Raw genomic sequence first — 21198 nt, 5'->3', positions numbered from 1 at the left:
TCAATTCTCATTGAATGATGAACTTGCGCAGTCTGCCCTTTGTGAAACAAGGCATGAAGCGAAACACAGCCACCCTTCAAAATTTGCAAAATTCTATGAATTTTGCGATGCATTTCTCCAGGCAAGTAGAGCCATAGAATTGTAGAGTGGGAAGGGACCCTGAGGGTCATTTAGTCCAACCCCCTGCGAGGCAGGAATCTCAACTAAGACAGATGACCATCCAACCTCTGTAATGTGTACAAAAATGCTTATACTGGGGTAAAGCGTGTCTGCAGGAATATGAACGTATTGATGGGAAGAGCGTCCAAGCACACATATTAGAGGAAATAGTAAAAACAGCTAAATGTTTGTGTTAGCTGAGAGAGACTTACTGGAATCTATATCCCAGTGGAACGTCTTGATTAAATGTTATGGGCAGTTTGCATTTGATATCCCTTCTCTGATAGAAAGCATACAGGAGCAGAATGGGTAGGAAGCCATTTTTGGCAATTCCTTCTCCTCCCCCCACCCTCTGCAGCTCATCCCCTCCCGGTCAGCTCTGGAGGCTCACCACAAAACCTAAAACTAAGGAACTGAGAACAAATTATAAAGATCAAGAGTAGCCAACATGGTGGTCTTCAGATGTTGCACCTTCCATCATCCCTGACCAATAGGGCACATTGGCCGGAGTTGATGGGAGCTGGAGACCATCAACACCTGAAGACCACCATGTTGGCTGCCTCTGATAAAGAGAACATATAGATTTCAACTAGGCTTGCTTCCAAGTAAGTGTTTTGAAGATTGCAGTTGCAAGCTAAAATTAATTTTCTGATCGCATTTGGGTTATGCATTTGGGGAGATTGGGGGTATTTATGCTCCCAGTTTAGAAGATGAGCCAACTGTGCCTGATAGAAAGCAAATAAACTTGTGGTGGGAGAAAATGGAGCTCATAGCTGGCTCTTAGCCCAGGTCACCACCACCAGCCTACGGTAGAAACAGTTTGCCCGTGGCAAACACAGGAATGCCTTTCAGCCAAGGCTGCCCCTCGATGACGTGCAGTGAGGAGAAATCCATTCCAGCAACGAATCCAACGGAGAAAATATCAATTGGTGTTTTACGCAAAACCGATGCTCTGCCCAGTTAACGAAAGAGTTAGATGCGCTCTAAAAATCGACACAACTAATCAACTTTAGGAGAAATCTTTAACCTGACCAAGATGGAAAGGCCTTCCTGGCAAAGCGTCAAAGATGAAATGAAATTTTGGGAGTCCCTTAACAACAAAAAGTCGAGCCTGTATCCATGTCTGGCATGAACTGAAAAACAGCTGACGTGCTTTGCTTTTGTTTTTCTTTCTGCCAGAAGCATTGCATATGTAGGAGCACAGAGATCGGAGCTTGGTAGCTCCCAAGGGTGGCTGGACCCTTTGGGATTGGTAGAGTGGAAGGCAGAGAGGACAACAGTCCCTTGAGAAGAGCCTCCCATTGACTGGTTGCAAGTAGACTGAAGTTGGTGGGGCACAGGTGTTAAACGCTGACAAGGTCTCACTCCTCTTTGCAGTTGTGCTGCAGCTTTCTGCGCTAACTGCAAATTCCGGATCAGGCACAAGGGAGAGCCCGCATGGAGCGCATTGCATTAATCCAGCCTTGAAGTAACCTATACATGAGCGACTGTGGCCAGGCTTTCCACTCAAACATAGCTGCAGGACTGCAGCCTGTGTTTTGAATGTGAACGGTAGTGTCAACTAGAAGATGCCTTGCCAGTTTTTGTTTGGATATTCCAGGGCCCAAGACAGACTTCCTGTTACTGACAGAATTTCAGATAGGGATGGAGGAGGAACTTGATTCGGTTCACATGTGAAGGCAAACCTATGTAACTTGTAGCTTTTTAAACAAGAGAACAATCCGAAACACGGCCATCCTTCAAAATTGGCGCTTCTCTGAATTTTGCAGGGCCAAACAGTGTTTACAAAAATGCATAGGCTGGGCTAAAAATGAAAACAACATACAAAAGATGCATTACCTGAAGGAAAATTGCTTTGCAAAAATGTGTACGTTGGTGGTAAAATTGCATATGAAAATGTTTGTGTTAGGAGAAGTTTGCCCTAAAAATGTGGATGAATTTTCACAAGGACTTTAAAAAGAAAATTCTACACTGCTGTAGAAACATGGGGAACTGAAATTGGCAGATTTGCTGTTCTGTCGTGTAAAACTGGCTGCCCTTCATTAGGTTAACAAATACTGCTGCTGGGGAGACGAGGTCCTTTTAAAATCATCAGGGCAGCTAAAAGTTCTGCAGTGTTGTCCCTGAGGTAGATTATGTGCACCACTGCAGGAAGGACGCATGACTTCCAGTCCCCTTTTCCCAAAATAGACCAGAGCGCAGTAGAAATTCTCGCCAGGAGGGCTCCTGTTAACAGATGCTTGTTTCAGACTTTATTCTCCAACTCACTTAGGGAAAATCATCTTTAAGGGAAAACACACACACACACACACACAGAGAGAGAGAGAGAGAGAGAGAGAGAGAGAGAGAGAGAGAGAGAGCATTCTTTACAAAGACAGCTTAAAAGATATGTGGTGGTGTTTGGCTTGAGAACACTTCCCACACACTTTAGAACAGGATTTGCAAGGCCTGTGCTGGAGCTCAGTGTTTGCGGCCCTGGAGTAAAGCCAAATCTAGAGACTGGGGTTTAAAACAAGACAGGAAGAAATGCCAAGGGAAACTGTGTTTCTGAGAAAGAAATGGCAGGGCACGAGGACGCAGGATCAGGATAAAAAGCACAAAACGTTTGCTCATTAACAGAGGTTCTAGTCCTCAGGATTATGGAAACCTGAAGGTGGAATCCAGAAACGTAGTAAGTTGACTTAGACCAGTTCAAACTATTTGCCCAAGTAGCCCAGTATTATCTCACTGGAAGTGGCACTTCATGATCTTAGGCAGAAGTTTTTTCACATCACCTGTAACAGGAGATGCCAGGGTTGGAACCCAAGACATTCTGCAGCCAGAGTATTGCCCATCACTGAACTCTGTCCACTACAGGTGCAGAAACGTTCTGGTCTGGCGGGCCAGATCTTTATATCCCAACACCCCACCAGCTAATTCTGACGGGTGGGCAGGACAACACTTGTCAATCATCTGATATCATAATGATATCAGGTGTTCAACAGGTCCCACCAAGTGGGATTGAAGTCCCTGTGCACTAGTTGATGGGCAGGAGGTTTGATCCTGTTTTCTGCACCAACTGTGCCTCTGCCTGCCCCACACATATAGGGCATCAGGTGTGCTACAGCTGGGTGTGGTTTGGGGGAAATGGTCTGATAGGCCAAATGGGGACTGTTTCACACATTCCACAGCGGCCAGCCAGGGTTTTTAATCAAGTGTCTTCTCAAAGGGATTTGCAGTCAATCTCCTGATGAGCAAGCTATTATTTCAGACACCTCTGTCTTGCTCACACTGTCAGTGTTTAGATATAAGCTCCCTTCCACAACTCATTAGTTTCACGTCTGAATAGGCTCTCAGTCTGTGGCAAGCTGTCAAATGTGGCAGTGGGTTTAGATGCAGTCCCTTTATTTCTGTTTTCTTGAGCTCAGTAGCAAAAATGTCAGTTGCAGATATAATAGGCAAGCTAAGCAGTTTTTGACTTTGTTAACTAAATGCCCGCAAAAGAAACCTGTTAGATCACTTTCTGGGACATCAGAAAATGTTCGGCGGCAAGGCGCCCTAGGGATTTGCATAGGGAAACCTCCCAACTCAAATCTTCTCCAGATCACCCACATCACAGATTAGGTCAGCTCTGTAATACAGTGGTGCCTCGCAAGACGAAAAGAATCCGTTCCGCGATTCTCTTCGTCTAGCGGTTTTTTCGTCTTGCGAAGCAAGCCCATTGACGGATTAGCGCTATTAGCGGCTTAGCGGCTTAGAAAAGGGGGGGGGGAGTCAGAAAAACTCGCAAGACATTTCGTCTTGCGAAGCAAGCCCCTAGGGAAATTCGTTTTGCGAAGCGCCTCCAAAACGGAAAACCCTTTCGTCTAGCGGATTTTCCGTCTTGCGAGGTGTTTGTCTTGCGGGGCACCACTGTACACCAGGTTTAAGACTCACACCAGGCCAGCAGTCCTTGTTGACATCACTTCTGGCACAGGAGAGATCCTGCCATTTTGAAATCATTGAAGGGGCAAATATGGCTAGACTAAGTGAATTCTTTCTTGGTTCAGCACAGTCTCTAAACCTTCTTTCTCCTCTTCCAGTGGTTCACCTTCTCCTCACTACTTAACCTCAGTTTTGAAACAGAATCAGGGTCGATCTATCAAAGGTAAGTTGTGTGTCCATCTTTTAGCTCTCCTTCGGGTAGTTTTATAGACTCAGTCTGTGGCCTGGTACAGATGTTGTGGCCAAATTATGGTTTGGTCAACGTGAACAACAGATTCCTTCCTGCACTTCCTGGCTTGGGGATTTGAGCACATGGGGAGAGGCAGAAACGCACAAACCCAAAGGCTGTTCACAATGGCCAAACTATAATTTGGCCACAACATTCGTACTGGATCACAAATCACGCAACCTGTGGCCATCACAAACGTATCAGTTTGCATCCCAAACCATGGGTTAAACCTGTAGATGTGGTTTAGTTGCAGCATCTGAACTCGGCTTGGTTGTTCCGGAAGTTCTGTTAAAGGTCTTCTCTCTTGATATTTTCAATTCTAGTTTCTTGGACCAGTCTAAGGCCTCATTCATCTGCACTATCCATTTTAAAGCAGCTCTTTACAACTTTCAACAGTCATCTCTTCCCCCAAAGCATCCTGGGAAGTGTAGTTTGTGGAGGATGTCTGTTCCTGTGAGAGCCCTATTCCTATCACAGAGCTACAATTGTCAGAGTGGTTTAACAGTCAATCCCTCTTCCCTGGGAACTCTGGGAAATGTAGTTCTGTGAGGAGAATAAGGCTCACCTAACAACTCCCAATCCCCACAACAAAGTAGAGTACCTGGAATTTGGGGGGGGGGGGAGCCATGACTCTTTAGAGTGGTTCGATACTGTTTTGAATACATAGTGCAGATGGGGCCTTAAAGCATCAATTTCATCTGAACTTTAGTCTCAATTCCATCTTCTTTTTTAGCAGCTGCATTTGCAATCAGGACTCCTCTAAATCTTAAATTGTTTTTTTCCATTTATCATTTAGATGTTTTTCAGCATCTCAACTTGTCTTCCCTTTTCGCCTTCTCAATTCTCACCCCTCCCTGCCAGCCCCAGTACCTTGTTTTGCTTCAGTGATTGTCTGGCTATTCCTTCCAACTTTGTAATTGATTAAGCACTTGGAGGAGATTGGGGTGCTGAACAAGATCTGTGTTCATCCATTTTTAAATTGGTTGTTGCAATTATGTGATCTAGAGAACCAGGGTTGGCACCTATCAGCATGAATGTGGGGGAATCCAGTGTGTGTCAGCTGTGGAAAAGGCACACTAGGGATCTTTAGGAATGGGACTGAAAATTAAAGTGCTGATACCACAGTAGCATCAAAGAAATCTATGGTGCAGCCACATTTGGAATAATGTGTGCAGTTCTGGTTGCCTCACCTCAAAAAGGACATTGTAGAGCTTCAGAGGTTTCAGGAAAAGGCACCGAAAATAATCCAAGGGGATTGAGCAACTGCCCTATCAGGGAAGGCCACAACTTTTAGACCCTTAGCTTAGAGGTATGTTAAGAAGGGACATGGTGCAGGTATATAAAATGATTCATGCTGTGGAGAAAAAAGGTTTTCTCTCTCATAATGCTAGAACACATGGGCATCCAATGACGTTGAATGTTGGAAGATTCAGGACAGACAAAAGAAAGTAGTTTTTCTTGCAGTGTGGAGTTAAAGGAGAGAATTTGCTGCTACAGGACGCAGTGATAGCTTTAAATGAGGATTACACAAATGCATGGAGGATAAATATAACAACAACAACAACAACAACAACAACAACAACAACAACAACAACAACAGTAAATTTATTTGTACCCTGCCCATCTGACTGGGTTGCCCCGGGCACTCTGGGTGGCTTCCCATATATATAAAAAAGAGAAAAATTAAACATGAAAAAGCTTCCCTATATAGGGGAAGAATAGAATTATAGAGTTGGAAGGGACCCCAAGGGTCATCTAGTCCAACCCCCTGCAATGCAGCTAAAGCATTTGCTTAAAAACCTCCTGGGAAGGAGAGCCCACCACCTCCCAAGAGAGTCCGTTCCACTGTCAAGCAGCTCTTACTGTCAGAAAGCTCTTCCTGATGTTTAGTCAGAATCTCCTTTCCTGCAACTTGAAACCACTGGTTCGAGTCCTGCCCTCCAGAGCAGGAGAAGACATAGCCGGTATGGCTATGTTTCGCTGCCTCCCCTGTCAGAGGCAGTATGCTGGGAATCACAAGCAGGAATTGCAGGCTTCCCATGGGCATGTGGTTGGCCAATACGAAGAGAGGATGCTGAATTGGGTGGGCAGGCAGGGCTTGGCAATTGCTTGGCTCTGAAGCTCACTAGGTATCCTTGGTCAAGACACTTACCTCACCTTATCCTAAACCATGGGTAGGCAAACCCGGATCCGGCCCAATCGCCTTCTGAATCTGACCCACGGGCGGTCCAGGAATCAGCATGTGTTTACATGAGTAGAATGTGTTCTTTTATTTAAAATGCATCTCTGGGTTATTTGTGGGGCATAGAAATTCGTTCATCCCCCCCCCCCAAATAATCCGGCCCCCCCACAAGGTCTGAGGGACAGTGGACCGGCCCCTGCTGAAAAAGTTTGTTGACCCCTGTCCTTAAAAAAAGTGTGTTTTTAAAAGAATGGTCATGTTTCACTCCTCTAGATGAAACCTAATGGGAGGCAATTTCCTTTTCCTTTTCCAGACTCTGATATTGATGCTGCTACTGCCATGATGCTCTTGAATACTTCCATTGAAGAAGGCATTTTAGATTGTAAGTATAAATAAGTTTTTGTTGCCTTTTCGTTTTTCAGTGCTGCTGCTGTATTAAATCCCTTTTCAAATGCAAAATTTTAGTTAGAGTGCCTGATGGTTTCATAGAAAACACTTGAGGCCATTTATTTCTGGGTTGTTTGTTTTAAAAAGCCCGCCTTTAGAATATTGATTTGCAACACGAAATGAAATAATGTATACCCTGTTTGCTTGGTAGAAAGTCCCATTGTTTCCAGTTGGACTTACTTGCAGGTAAACGTCCTTAGGATTACAGCACAAGCTAAATCTCGTCACTTTGAAACAGTACCGCATCTTGGAATGAGTATATGGCTTATTTATTTGTAACTGTAATTTTAAATACTGACAGCTCATATTAAACCATTAATGTTAAACTAAGACAGTTTCAACGAAGCAGTGGGTTACTCTATTCAAATCCTTTACCCAAATTAGGCTTTTATTCCCTCCAACCCCCCCCCCCCCCCCATTCAGCCTCATCTACACTATAACTGGGGATTCTGCTAGAAGCCTCTTTTCCAACCCTTTGCTGAGCTTTTGTCCTGCAGCAATGCCCTGGAAATACCTGGAAATATTCCCTGTAATACTCCTCCTACCTGTCACCATTCAAAGATGTTCCTCACTTCTCCTCTTGGTGCTGCAGACAGGTCTTTTCTCCCTGCCTTTTCAGCCTAGGTTGGCTAGTTCAAGTAGGCCCAGCAAGTCTTTGGTCACTGTGCCTCTCCTCCTGCCTCTCAGGTCTTCCTCCTCCTCCTCCTCCTTCCTCCCCAACCCTCTCCTTCAGCTTCTTTCTTCTTCTGGCTCTCTGTTGACCAGTGCCGGGCTATATATACACTCCTCTGGCCCAACCCCAGCCAATCATGTGGTGTAACTGAAAATTCTAAACCTGCACCCACCAATCAAAGACACACACCTTCTATCCTTCATTTGCATTCCGAGAATTCGAACGCCAACCCTTCGTCACAGTTGTCAGTTAAGGCCCTGTTCAGCCACAGTTATACAAACTGTCGCCGGACCACACAGAAAACTTCCCACATATTTTTGTACTCTTTGCTAATAAAGATACAAAAGCATGTAAATAGAAAAAGAAAAAAGAAAACTTCCCACATAAATGTACGTTCCAAATCAAACGTTGGGAATGCCTTATAGAATGCATGGGATTTCTCATCAACAGGGTCCAATAAATTCTGAAGGGCACCGTGATGACTATTATTAATCTGTTTATTAAATTTGTGTACCACCCTTCATCTGTAGATATCGGAGTGGTTCACGACAAAAATACCAAAACCACAAATAAGCCCCCCTGCTCTTGCCTTAGACTGTTCCAAGTGCACCAGTTTCTGGTGTCTTTAAATTTATTTATTATTTTTAATGATTTTATTGATACATCATGACAGCAACAACAAAACAGAAGAAAAAACTATATATATATATATAGAGAGAGAGAGAGAGAGAGCAATAAAAAGATATTAAAAATTAGATAATAACAAACAAAGTTACAAAAGTAACTACATTTATTTATTATTATATCTGTTTGTTATGGGATGGGGGTGGCGCTGTGGTCTAAACCACTGAGCCTCTGGGCTTGCTGATCAGAAGGTCGTGGTTCGAATCCCCACGACAGGGTGAGCTCCCGTTGCTCAGTCCCAGCTCCTGCCAACCTAGCAGTTCAAAAGCACGTCAAAGTGCAAGTAGATAAATAGGTACTGCTCCGGCGGGAAGGTAAACAGTGTTTCCATGTGCTGCTCTGGTTTCACCAGAAGCAACTTAGTCATGCTGGCCACATGACCCGGAAGCTGTCTGTGGACAAACGTCGACTCCCTTGGCCCAGTAAAGCGAAATGAGCGCTGCAACCCCAGAGTCGTCTGCGGCTGGACTTAACTGTCAGGGGTCCTTTACCTTTTTATATCTGTTTGTTAAGCTTACAGCATGTCCTTCCTTTGAAAGCAGCCCAGGGCACCAAACACATCTGTAATAAAAACAATTAGAAATAAAGTGAAGACGTATTTAAAGGAGGTTTGTGGCATCTAAAAACAACAAATCGTAACAAAATCATGTGTCTGGACAGGCCCGCCAAAACAGAAAAGTTTTCAGCAGGGGTCTAAATCAGCGTTTCCTAAAGTGGGTGATCCTGCCCCCCCCCAGGGGTGGCGGGATTGCCTGGGGGTGCTAAGGGGTCACAGAAGAGGTGGCAGGGGGGCACTGGAGGTGTAAATAACTATCAGACTTTGGAAAGCTGGTATCACTGGATCAAATTCACCCATTTTTTAAAAATAATTAAACCACTGCACATAGTTTTAACTGGAATTTGGATAAATGTGCCATTAATGGTTACTGTTTTGAATCTTATTGTGTTGTTATTTTCCTTCGTGGGTCGTGGAAATGGCTATTCTGAATAATGCTTTTTATAGGGTTCGGGGCAATAGGGATGAGTTAATGGAGTTATGTGGCCCGGAAATCTTTGGGAACCTCAGTTCTAAAAGATGGTGCTTGCCGAACGCTGGTATTGGAAACCTGACCCCTTTCATGGAATCATAGAATTGTAGAGTTGGAAGGGACCCTGAGGGTCATCTAGTCCAACCCCAATCAATGCAGGAATCTCAACTAAAGCATCCATGACAGATGACCAGCCAACCTCTGCTTAAAAACCTCCAAGGAAGGAGAGTCCACAGCCTTCTGAGGGAGACCGTTCCACTGCCAAACAGCTCTTACAGTCAGACAGTTTTTCCTGATGTTTAGTCGGAATCTCCTTTCTTGTCGCTTGAAGCTGTTAGTTTGAGTCCTACCCTCCAGAGCAGGAGAAAACAAGCTTGCTCCATCTTCCATGGGAAAGCCCTTAAGATATTTGAAGGTGGCTTTTGTTATCTCCTCTTAAAAAGGTAAAGGTAAAGGTACCCCTGCCCGTACGGGCCAGTCGTGACCGACTCTAGGGTTGTGCGCCCATCTCACTTAAGAGGCCAGGGGCTGTCCGGAGACACTTCCGGGTCACGTGGCCAGCGTGACATCGCTGCTCTGGCGAGCCAGAGCCGCACACGGAAACGCCGTTTACCTTCCCGCTGGTAAGCGGTCCCTATTTATCTACTTGCACCCCGAGGTGCTTTCGAACTGCTAGGTTGGCAGGCGCTGGGACCGAGCAGCGGGAGCGCACCCCGCCGCAGGGATTCGAACCGCCGACCTTTCGATCGGCAAGTCCTAGGCGCTGAGGCTTTTACCCACAGCGCCACCTGCTCTTAAGTCTCCTCTTTTCCAGGCTAAACATAGCCAGCTGCAGAAAAGCCTTTCCAGAACAGCTGGAGGACATCAGGGTGGGGTAGGGTGGGAAGGCACTGATCCCTCCCGCTTCTGACAAGACTCTTTATTTTCCTCAGGTAAGAAGCCGCAGCCTCTCAAGCTGTCCAAGAAAAGGAATTACGTCAGCACGTTCCAAAGCCACGGCAAGGCAAGTCCAGGGGGGAGCAATTTCCCCGTCCCCAACATTGACCCCAACGAGGACCACAACTACAGTGCCAGCAGCGTGGCCTCGCAGCGCTGTGTGTCGCCCTCGAGTGTGTCTTCCCTGTCGTCCGTCGACGAGGTCTACGAGTTTGTCTCCGAGGCCAGCCGGGTGGGGAGCGAGGGCAGCGAAGGGTTCCACAGTGAGGTGGACACGGACGGAGACGACCGCGAAGAGGACGACGACGACGACCCCCTGGCCGATAGCGGCTACACCTCGCAGCCGTGCCTCGCCACCTCGGACAAAGCCCAGCCTCGCAAGAAAGCCCTGGAGGAGCTGTGCCTAGAAATCGACGAGGAACTGAAAGAGGCGGCCGGGTCTCTGCTTCATCTAGCCGGGATTAGCCCCTGTCTAGGCTCCCTCATAAGTACTGCAAAGACCCATAGCCAGAAACGAAGGAGAAGGAACGACGTCACAGCCTGAGAAGTGTGTTTGGGGACGGGGGTGGGGGGTGGGGGAGAAGATACGTCTATCAATAGAGATAAATGCATATTTTATTTTTTAGCGTGGCAATACTCCTCTACTTTTTACCCTTCACAAGGGAGATCAAAGCCATAAAAGGACTTTTTGTTCATGTATTTTTATTTTCACAGATTATAGTTTTGCAATTTGTTTCCTTTTCTAATTGCAAAAGCGGTGGTTTTGAAGCATTGAAGAGCGGATTACAATTCTGCAAAACAGGTGGGACGGGGGCAAAACAAACCAACACAGCAGTTCCTTCTCCCTGGTAATTTTAGCAAAGTTGAATATTTGAGTTTATTGGAGGAGTGGGTGCCATTATCTCTGTCATCTCATACCTTGTATGTCTCTTTGGGTTTGGAACCCGGGGGCTTCATTTGACCTGTCTGAGTTCGTAGGGCTCTGCGCAGAGAACAGGGAAGCCAACCAGATGTTGGGAGCTGGACTGCAGCTCCCTTCTGCCCTCACCATTGGCTGTGCTGGCAGGGGTTGATGGGAGTTCTAGTCCAACAGCATCTAGAGGGCTACCCATGCCCCATTTCCTCCAATGGGAGTGAAGAATTGTGCCTTGCTTCCTGGCACGCCTGTTCCTCAGTGAGGCCTGGTGTTTGTATGTTATGGCGCATAAAGTCCAATGTGTAGCCTGTCTTTCTCTCATTTTTAGGGGAGAGGGTGGAGTGGATGCAGTGCCTGCATTGAACTCTACACATGTAGTTCTCAGCCTGCATAATTTTTGGCCCTCATAGATCAGTCGGTGGAGATCAAGCGGGAAAAGGCTACATGGACTGTTTCCTGTTCCAGATGGACATGCAATTCACAAATCCCAGGTGGGACTGAAAGTGGAGGGAGGTGCATTGGGAGCAGAATAAGCAGGCGCAATCCTGCCCCCTCTCTCTGTGCCCACGGGCTCCTACCTCTGTTGGTTCTAGACCAGGGGCAGCCAACACGGTGCTCTTCCAGTTTTGGACTACATCTTCCACCCTTCTTGATCAAAGTCCATGCTGGTTGGGGCTGATGGGACTTGGGAGTCCAGCAAGAACGGAAGGGCATGGAGTTGACTATCCCTGAGCTGGTTCTGACACCTTCACGTGTTCAGATTTAAGTATTTGCAAACGCAGGATAAGGTCTACCAGCTTTCAGCTTGGCTTCCGTTGTTGCGTAATTGTCTCATGTGCAAGTCGAGGGTCTGGAATAACCTGAATACTAGACAACTGCCGTCATGGGTCAGTTACCGATTGACTGATGCCTGCAACGATAAGACAGGGAAGGTGTTGGGAATGCACCATGTAAACGTTTTTGAGACTCTAATCTTGAAGGATTAATCTCCACTCTTCTCCTCACCTTCCTTGGAACAGCACAAAGTAAGGAGCTGGTTCCTTTTCTTTTCTTTCTTTCTTTCTTTCTTTCTTTCTTTCTTTCTTATATTTTATTTCGTTATTATATTTTAGATCTTCAGCGCACACTTTTATTAGCAAACCCAATGTTCTTTTGGTCTCGATATCCAGATGTGAAAAATGTTGACTGCTAAAATTGTAAATGACTGTTGCACAGAGAACTTGTAGTTACTTGTTCAGGTGAAGCCTAATGAAATGAGTTTCTTTTGTTTTAAGGTTACGGTGGTTGATACTGGCCTACTTCTCACTGAGGAGAAAAGCTTGTTCTGGACTGGACCATTTTAGGCTACAGGTGAGGGCACACACAATTGATTACTGTTCTGCGTGAAGCAGAAAACCTCAAATAGAAAACTAGGTGTCCAGGGGAAGGACTCTAGCCTGGCTTTCTTCCTGACATCGAGTTCTTTTAAATGTAAAAATCATTCAAATCGCGGTGCAGCTTTACACTGTGTGAGCCCCCACCTGCAGTCAGAAGCAGAACCGTACAAACAGAGCTGGCAGCCTCAATGAGGACTAGGTTCTTGAATGCATTCTTACTCCACTTGGAAAACCGGCCTTTTTTCTTCTCTTCTACTGTGTGCTTCAGTTTTGCACTGTATTAACCTAGCATCCCTCAAGAAGACAGTATATAATACGCAGCCTTAAAGGGCACCGTTTTCTAAATGTGTGCGTGCGCAGAGTCACGCTCCCTCCTTAAGACTCTGAGAGGAGTGTAGGAAATGCCTGCGGTTGATGGTTAGCCGTCCGTCCCATCTTCCTTGGGGAGCAGTGACCGTTAGAATCCTGACTCCCGTTAAAATCAGCGGGAATTTTGCCATGGTTTGTGCAGCCAGAACGGCACCTTTCTTTCTATCCGTTATCGCAGCAATAATATCCCCTCCCTTGCCAAGTGTCAAGGAAGCCCAAGAGCTCTGTGCTTGCTCTTCCGCCAACACAGTATTCTAGCGCGTGCTTAAAGTGTAACGTGGGAATGGTAAAGATGTGCCTGTGAAGCCCTGAGTGTGAGCTAACTCCAGGTAATGATCCAGACACCTTCCATCTTCCGACACAGCCTTTTCTGTGCGATGACATATGCCTCGTGCATGGACTTCCACGGGAAACTTTTGTGTATTTTACCATTACCACAAACCATGACACAGGATGTTTGTGTTCTCCTGGGTCTTCTGTGGTGGCTGCTGTGTTGTTAGGCAGCTGGAGGCATCGTTGCCTGAATGGTGCGGCCAGTCTGCCATCCAGGTGTGCAGTCCAGTCTAGACCTTTTGCTGTTCCTGGCACTTGTAATGATGAGTTTTGGAGATGGAGGGAAGGACCCACATGTATCACTGAGGGGGGTGGGGTGGATCCTGCACCCATGTCCTGTTGGGAAATGGCCCTGACTGGAGTGAAATGGTAGCCTGGGAAGTGGATTGTCACAGTGCCACTAGAAAGATCTCCTATGTCAGTCCCATCTGAGTCTCTCCAGGGAGGCACAGCCAAGCTCTTACCCCACTCCTGGTCCTTTCGGTGGATACTTGTGCAGGAAACATTTCTGCAAAGTGCGCCCTGTGGTTCTGAGAACCCCTTGAGCGTTCTTTTGCAACGATCAAAGCATTAGCGTAGCTCATTCTGCCTGGCATGGAGGGTCAGCTTGAAGTGCCACTTTTTAATTTCTTTCCCGTGTTTCCAAGTGTTGAGCAGTCACGAGCGGCTGGTTAAGCAAACCTCGCCTCCCCATTAGCAAAATGCTTCCAGGTTGGCAGAGAACGAAGGCGGGAAGCTAAACTTCTATTAATGGTGCAGAGCTTCTCTGGTTCCTTGGTGACTAAGCCAGAGGTGGTCAAGAGTTCTGATTTCACTGCCTCTTCATGAACGCAAGCCGCCTTATACACCTGGTATAAACTGCCAGCTTAATAATTCTTGAAACCATTCTTCAGACACACACACACCAATATCCCTCATGCCTTCTGTATGTCTTGGGCTACCAGTTCCATTGCTCCTGACCATTGGCCATATTGGGTGTGTTGATGGGAACTGGAGTTCAACAAGATCCAGAAAGCATCCCATTGGCTACCCTTGCTGTGGACTTTCAATGCCTTGAGCCGGGATCCAGTGAACCCAAACCAGGCTTTCTCCCAGCTCTGGACCTTGACGTGGTTTGTTGGATCCCAACTACTCTCAACTGCATAATCTGGTCAAGAGATTCTCCCAGTGTAGACCTTACGTTTGCAAGGATTTATGTAGCATTCCACCCCCTCCCGGAATTTCAGAGGAAATCTTTCGTTCAAATGGTAGTAAACTGTAAATGGCTCTTGCTCTGTAATCATGTTGCTAGTTTCTAGACAAAAAAAGTCTCTAATGCATGGGTGTTTGCACGCTCTCACCTGTTTGTACACCACTTTCTCTGATGTAAAAGTCTATAAACGCCAATGGTGCCCATCGTGTATGTTGCCTGCTGCTTCTCTTCTCCCCAGAGGTTCTGATGGATTGGCCAAAACAATCTTCTTGCTGAAAAGCCCTTTTAGAGCCATTTCCTGTGTCACTGTTTTGCTTCCCAGAACTTCACGGCAAGAAGTCAAACATGGGAAGGGTTTACAAGTGGGTCTGCCTGCAAGTCAGACATGATGCTTTGTGATTTATTTCTTTAAAAGTTTATAGGTTTTAAAAAGAAATCGAATACTCTCAAAGGACATATTTAAGAAGTCCACTAGAACAAAAGAAAACAGAGGCCTGGCTTGGTAAGCCTCTGGTGGGTTAGTCAACATGGTGATCTCTGGGTGTTTAATACCACAGCTCACATCATCCCTGGCTATTGGCCAGACAATTAGAGGGTACCACATTGACTGTGCACAGGCTATGGTTTAAAATCCTTTAAATTTAAAAGTTCTTATTTGCTGTACAAAGAGGGTGTTCAGTGGCCCTCTTTGTGCAGGCTGTTCTTAAGGTTGTGGTGCCACGACCGAAAAGGCTCTGCTCTAAGTTTCGCTAGATCTCACCTCCATAAAACAACACTCAGAGTGTTTATATGGGGGGAGGTCTTCTAGCACGTAGGCTGAGCCAAGGCTGCTTGAAGACACTGACTGCCATGCTTTCAAGGGCACCCACAGGTCGTTTTGAATAATGGCTGTTGAAGATTTTAACAGAATGGAAACTAAAAACAATTGGGAGCAGTTGAACAAAACTAATATCGTAGCAGCTTGGGGATCAGTTTGTGTGTCATTAGGTGGGATTAATTTGCAAAATATTTTCACTCAATAGAAACTACCAAAGCTGTGGATTTGGCAGAAATGCAGAGAAAGAAAGGGGCCAATAGATGCTCATGTCTGAACTTGCGAATGGCTCTAGACGGACACCCTTCCCATGTCATGGCTTTTGCCACAGGTGTGACTTGTGAGCCCACCTCCTTAAGTGAAAAACGATGTCCTACTAAGTGGTCTTGAGCACCTGCCGCATGGGGGTTGAATGTGAACTCATTGCAAATGGACAAGCTTGTAAATTAAGTGCAAATGCACATCTTTAAATTCCTGTATGTCGTATGTGCTGAAAAGAGGTGTCCCTCCCATTAACATTCGTCCAAAATAAGTGTTCAATAACTTACGTGGTGTGGAATTTGTTTTTGTACTAATACAGATAACGATAGGGCTGGATTTTATTTATTTTTTAAATAATAAAAAGGACGTGTTTCTTTCATTCTTGTGTATCTTTTGAAAGCCGGCAAGAACTGAACTCAGTTCCGGCTAAAATTGACCAGATTTCCAAATGAGGCTCCTTTCCCCCTAGAACTTGTTGGATCAGTCTTGTTGTCTTACACCTCACCTGTTCTGTCTGCCACCTTGCTCTTCTTCCCTTAACCCCTGCCTCCCTGCCTGCCAGAAATTCGTGTGTGCAAAATTGTCCCCCTGCGTCCTCCCTCTTTATTAGTGAAGTATCTAGTGTCACTTTTGTGCCGGGAAATGTGCTGTACTTGTTAGTCGTTTCATTAATTAGGTTTTCTTGATTTTCCATGGACAAAGGTGGAGCAATAACACGGGAACATGTCCCCGTGGCGTGGGAACAAAAGTAGGAGGAACAAAACCTCCGCTGTGAGTTCGAATTAAAGGGCTGAAACTAGTGGCAGTGTAATGACGTCGTCGTCTGGTGCTTGGGATCTGACGGGATGCATTTGGATGACGTGTTTTACCGCGGTCAAGCAGTGGACTAGTGCAGGCTCCCCAATTTTGTTCCGCTGTGTTGCTTACTGTGTGGTGTCTGAACTGGTGCTTTGGGTTTGTTTCTCTTCAAACAAACCATTGCTTGAAGCCAAGGTCTGCTCTTGTCTTCCTGATAGCGTCTTGTTTGGGAGTATGAAACCATGGGCGCTGGTGCAGATGCCATGGGATGCCAAGGCCCAAGGTTGCCTGAGCTAGTGGAAGAGCATAGCAGTAAGGAACTGGGAGCCTGTCCCAGCACTCTGCTTACTCACAGTAAGCCATGGTCCACCTGAATGCTGCCCCTGGAAGGATGGAATTCTGCATTCCATCCCTTCAACCAGTGTCATCCAACCTGCAGATGGGATGTAGTGGGTTTTTTTTGTTTTGTTCATGTTAAAACCATCACCGTTCCCTGCATGTAGAAAGTCAGCACCTTAGGGAGAGGTTTTGTACAACCCTCTTCCTGATAATGCTATGCGCACGAATCTTTTTTCATTTGGTCGGTGGGTGGAGTTGGGAGAAAAAATCACAGACACACAACTCCTGAATTTTGAATGGCTCTGCCTGGAGTTTTACATACTTATTAGAACAATTTGGAGACTGCGTGGTAAGAGGTGAAGAGTTGATCCTTTTCCCTAATGCAATGTGGGAAAAGTTCAGGGAAGGGAACTGCCATACTTGCATTCCCAGGGTGGTGAGAATTCACCCCTCCCGATTCCTACAGCAGCTTGTACACAACAGCTCTGCCATCCTGGGGCAAACATGTGGTGTGAACAAGTATTTGCTCCCCAATTTTTCAGCATTGGCGGGTCCGTGAACCCTGTCTGTCTCCTACTGTAGTTTGGATTATGTGCTTTTCCTTTGTGGGCTTTCAACCTGTGTGTCTTCCTATGGCAAGACTCCACGCAGACTTCTGTTCCAGCAAACGGAGAAAAGTTTCCAGCATTTCTCTATCTCAGCCCTTCTCCGTCTCACTTTTCTGTGGCGAAGTCCTTGATTTCTTTGCATCCGGTTAGCTCTGGCGTAGCAGGGAAATACCCGATGATGTCTGGCGTTTCTGTTTCCCTTCCTTGAAAATTTGCTCCTTCCCTGCAGGTCTGGGACTTTGACCCTCTGCTGTTCCCAACAACACAGGTTAGGATGGCCACAAGGCAGAAGCAAACAATGGTAGATAAGTATTAACGCAGGTCCCTCACTCATGATAGTGGCAGGTTGCATACATGTGCGTTTGCAAGTGCTGCTGACTTTGCTAGCCAGGGCATGAAACTAAGGGCAGTTGTTCTCTAAATGCACCTTGAAAGGATGTTAATGCCTTTTTAATTGTTCAGTGGTGCTTCTCCTTCCTCTTCCTTATTTGGCCTTTCCTGCCTATTAAAAGGCGCCGGTTTGCATACTGCCAACTGCAGAGTGCCTCTGCACCTACTTTTTCTCTTCCAAGAATAGCTGAGTCCCAGGTTGCACCTGGATTTACAAGCCTTCTTTTTGCCAACACGACATGCCCTTTTAATATAAATGTTTTGAATGAGAATTGGTTGGTGACTTCAGAAGAAGTAACGTGGAACAGCCCTCCTTAGGCTATACCGCTTTAGAGTGCAGATGTGTGCGTGTGTGTGAATCTGGCACATAGAAAACAAGCTCGTCTGTGAGAAGGCTAGGCTAGAACCTTTATCCTTGACATGTGAGCCTTCTGCTTGCAGGGAGTTTGTGCAGAGGTCATTAATAAATCCTGCCACCCTTATGTTCTGCAGTGCAATTCCTGGATGACTGTGCCATATACTATTTTCTGTCCATGTAGCTCAGCTTTTAATTACCCTTCATCATTTTTATTGTTGCTATTATTATTGTTGTTGTTGTTGCTCAGTTCTTAATACAGGCTAATCTAGACCTATCAAGTCAAAAGGATGAACGAAACCTTTTTGTTGTTGTTGTTGCCACTATAAGGGTAGGAGCAGGTAGATCTCGTGGTTCAGCAATTGCAGGATCTCTTTGGAGAAAAGAGCTGCTACCCCTTGGGGACGCGAAAGCGTTGACAGTGACGGTGGCAGTATACATGAAGATATATGTTGATGGTGTGTTAGGCTGTTTGTGTGAAAGGAGCCTCCCAATTTCAGTTACTCTCGTGCAATGTGTGGGACCACCCACCCTTCTGTTGAACTCCACTGCCTTGTTGCCACTGGTCAGGAAATTTGAGTGGCATAATGATTTGGGGGTGAGGAGGAGCTGCCCTATGCATTGTAGGGAGAGAAACAGAGGACACAGGCAATGCCATTGGCCGTAGCAATTCCCTGCCAAGTGTTCAAGTATAGTTCTGATGTTTGTGAGGTTTTGAGGGTTTCGGATTCCTTTTTTTTTTTTTTTTTTTTTTGCTCTTTCCTTTATGCTTTTTAAACTTTGTAAATGAGTTGAAATCAGCAGCAGCAGGGGGGTGATGTTAAACGTAGCTTCCTCAAGCGCTAAAGATTGCCCTGGAGAGGTTTCTGGAAGAGGGTCGCCCCTACTTGAGATAACAACTGCCGGCTGTGCTGTGCAAATCTTTAGCTCTTTCATATTCCAGTGCTTAAATTATAGCTTCCAGGAGAATTGCAGGCAATCCTTTCTAGAAAGAAAAAAAAGCCCAACTTTTTGAACTTGTATGGTTTTTGCAGCTTCTTTGTTTGGCTAAATCAAGCGCTTTGGTTAAAGCAAAGGATGCCCCGCCATGCTAATAATGGTGTAGTCAAAATATTTATTGAAAAAGAAGAGTAGAGTATTTTTTAAAATATTGTACCTGCCATTTATTGGGGGGGAAATCGCATTCTCCACAGCTTAACTGCCAGTGCCAATAAAAGGTCTGTTTTTAGAAATGTACATTTCCCCCCAGACTTAAAGTGCATAATTTAAAAAGTATTATGTTGCCATCTTACAGTGATATATGAAACCATTTACAATTGCCAATTCATTGTAACTATTATTTATTGAAGAGGTGGAAATTGTACGAATGCTTTCGGATCAAAGTAACTGGAGTTCTTTCTAATGATCCCCGTTTGCCTGTTTTCTTAGAATTTACTTAGAATAAAACTCTGCCAGTAGATAAAAACACCATTCTAACCCCTTTATACCTTGAGCCCAGTTGAGTAGCTTGCCTGGTTTAAATACAATTTTACAGATATTTTAGTTTTTGTATGCTAACCTCTATTAATTGAAATGTTTATGGAGTTTATTTTTACCAAAGAGATGCAATTCATTATGATAAAAGTATTTCAAAATAAACTTTGTTTTATAACATTCTTGAGTGATGTATTTTGTGGCTGCCATTACAAGAGAACAAGGGAGGTGTTCATGGTGAGTTCTGACACCTCTTTTTCTAGTTAAAATAGCACTGTGGATAGACAAGATTGCAGAGCTTTAGACTTTTGAAGACTCGTTCCTGTAAATTCAATTACAGTTATCCTGCATATTTGACACTTCACTGCTTGTTTTGATTTACAGTCATACCTTGGTTGACGATCGCCTTGCGACTCAAACATTTTGGCTCCCAAATGCCGCTTCCTGCAGCCAATTGGAAGCTGCGCCTTGGTTTCTGAACGTTTTGGAAGTCGAATGGACTTCCGGAACGGATTCCGTTTGACTTCCGAGGTACCACTGTATTAGGCCATGGTGGGGGAGTGGTGGATAGAGGATTCCTTTCCACATGAAATGTTTTGCTGCGGGTGGATGGAGCAAGGGGGAGCTGAAGCTAAGCGAGCTTAAGTCTGGTCAGTGCCAGCACTGGGAGTCCTGGGAACCACAGAATCATATGATCGTAGAGATGGAAGGGACCCCAAGGGTCATCTAGTCCAACCCCCTGCAATGCAGGAGGTTTCTGCTTTGGGTTCCCGCACATACGTGCTTGCTTTGGGTTCCAGGATGGATGGAAGGAAGGCAGGATAGAAATTTAAGTGAGGGAGCAATGAACTAAGGGGAACCCCTTGCCTGTCCATTGTTTATCAGGCAGAGGCTCAGAGAATATTCTCTTTCCCATGCGCCGCTACCTAATTCTCCTTTTCATTGGAACCCTTTGCTCTCAGTTCTTGAAACCTCTCAGGAAAGGGGCAGCCATCTGCTTAACTTCAAGGAAGCATGTGAGCTGGTATGCTCGCTGATGCTATTGGGATCAAGGCTCAAACCACTGCTGCCAATGGTATCTCCACTTAAGTCAAGGAACAAATGGTCTTGCCATTTGTTTGCCCCAGAACAGTACAATTCTAGCGTAAAGCTTGTCACACACGGAGGTACGTCAAGGTCAGGATTCTCTCCCTTCTGCATCTCCCTGCCCCTCTATAATGTTTCTGAGGGGCTGGGGGCTGCCCAAGAGGAGGAGTTGTAGAAGTGGAAATGATCCCAAGGGTAATCCACTTCAACCCCCTGCAATGCAGGAATCTCAATGCGTGGTCCCCCCTTCAATTTGAAACCCTACCAGTCCCTGCTGAGCTTTGCAAACGAGCCAGCAGTTTTATTGCTGCATCACTACGTAGTTGTTCCCCCTTAGAGCAGAAATGAGGGTCATTTTTTTTCAGCCAGAGCACCACATTCCATCGTAAGTATACTTCCAAGGTCTATGCCGGGAGTCGGAGGCAAACATGGGAGAAGGAAGTGAGTAAGAAGAGATGTGGCTCTTAACATCTGTACAGCGGGCTACCTTTTAGCCGTGCAAAAGTCGAGAGGTGTCTAGTAAGAACACAAGAGCTTTCTGGATCAGGCCAATGATTCATCTGGTCCAGGATCCTGCTCTCAGAGTG

The 21198-nt window shown here is 45.7% G+C and overlaps 1 protein-coding gene and 1 long non-coding RNA gene across 3 annotated transcripts in view; one reads left to right on the top strand and one right to left on the bottom strand.

Annotated features, from left to right (window-relative positions):
• Window positions 1-7961, bottom strand: part of LOC307211979 — a 50808-nt gene extending 42847 nt beyond the window's left edge. Inside the window, exon 1 of the long non-coding RNA XR_013836676.1 lies at window positions 7526-7961. This is a non-coding gene — a long non-coding RNA (uncharacterized lncRNA). The remainder of the gene's footprint in view (window positions 1-7525) is intronic.
• The window catches only part of FOXN2 (forkhead box N2), a 52992-nt gene extending 33287 nt beyond the window's left edge, over window positions 1-19705 (top strand). For both annotated transcript variants that reach the window (XM_079968856.1, XM_079968857.1), the window contains exons 4-6: window positions 4221-4285; window positions 6847-6915; window positions 10298-19705. In XM_079968856.1, coding sequence (XP_079824982.1) covers window positions 4221-4285; window positions 6847-6915; window positions 10298-10845 — 682 coding nt within the window. In that variant the 3' untranslated portion in view covers window positions 10846-19705. The remainder of the gene's footprint in view (window positions 1-4220; window positions 4286-6846; window positions 6916-10297) is intronic.
• Window positions 19706-21198: the final 1493 nt, after the last annotated feature.

Source organism: Podarcis cretensis (assembly GCF_951804945.1).
Source record: "Podarcis cretensis genome assembly, chromosome: 3".
Taxonomy (NCBI): Eukaryota; Metazoa; Chordata; class Lepidosauria; order Squamata; family Lacertidae; genus Podarcis; species Podarcis cretensis.
Note: the sequence above shows the minus strand (reverse complement) of the source record. Positions and strands in the feature narration are given on the sequence as shown.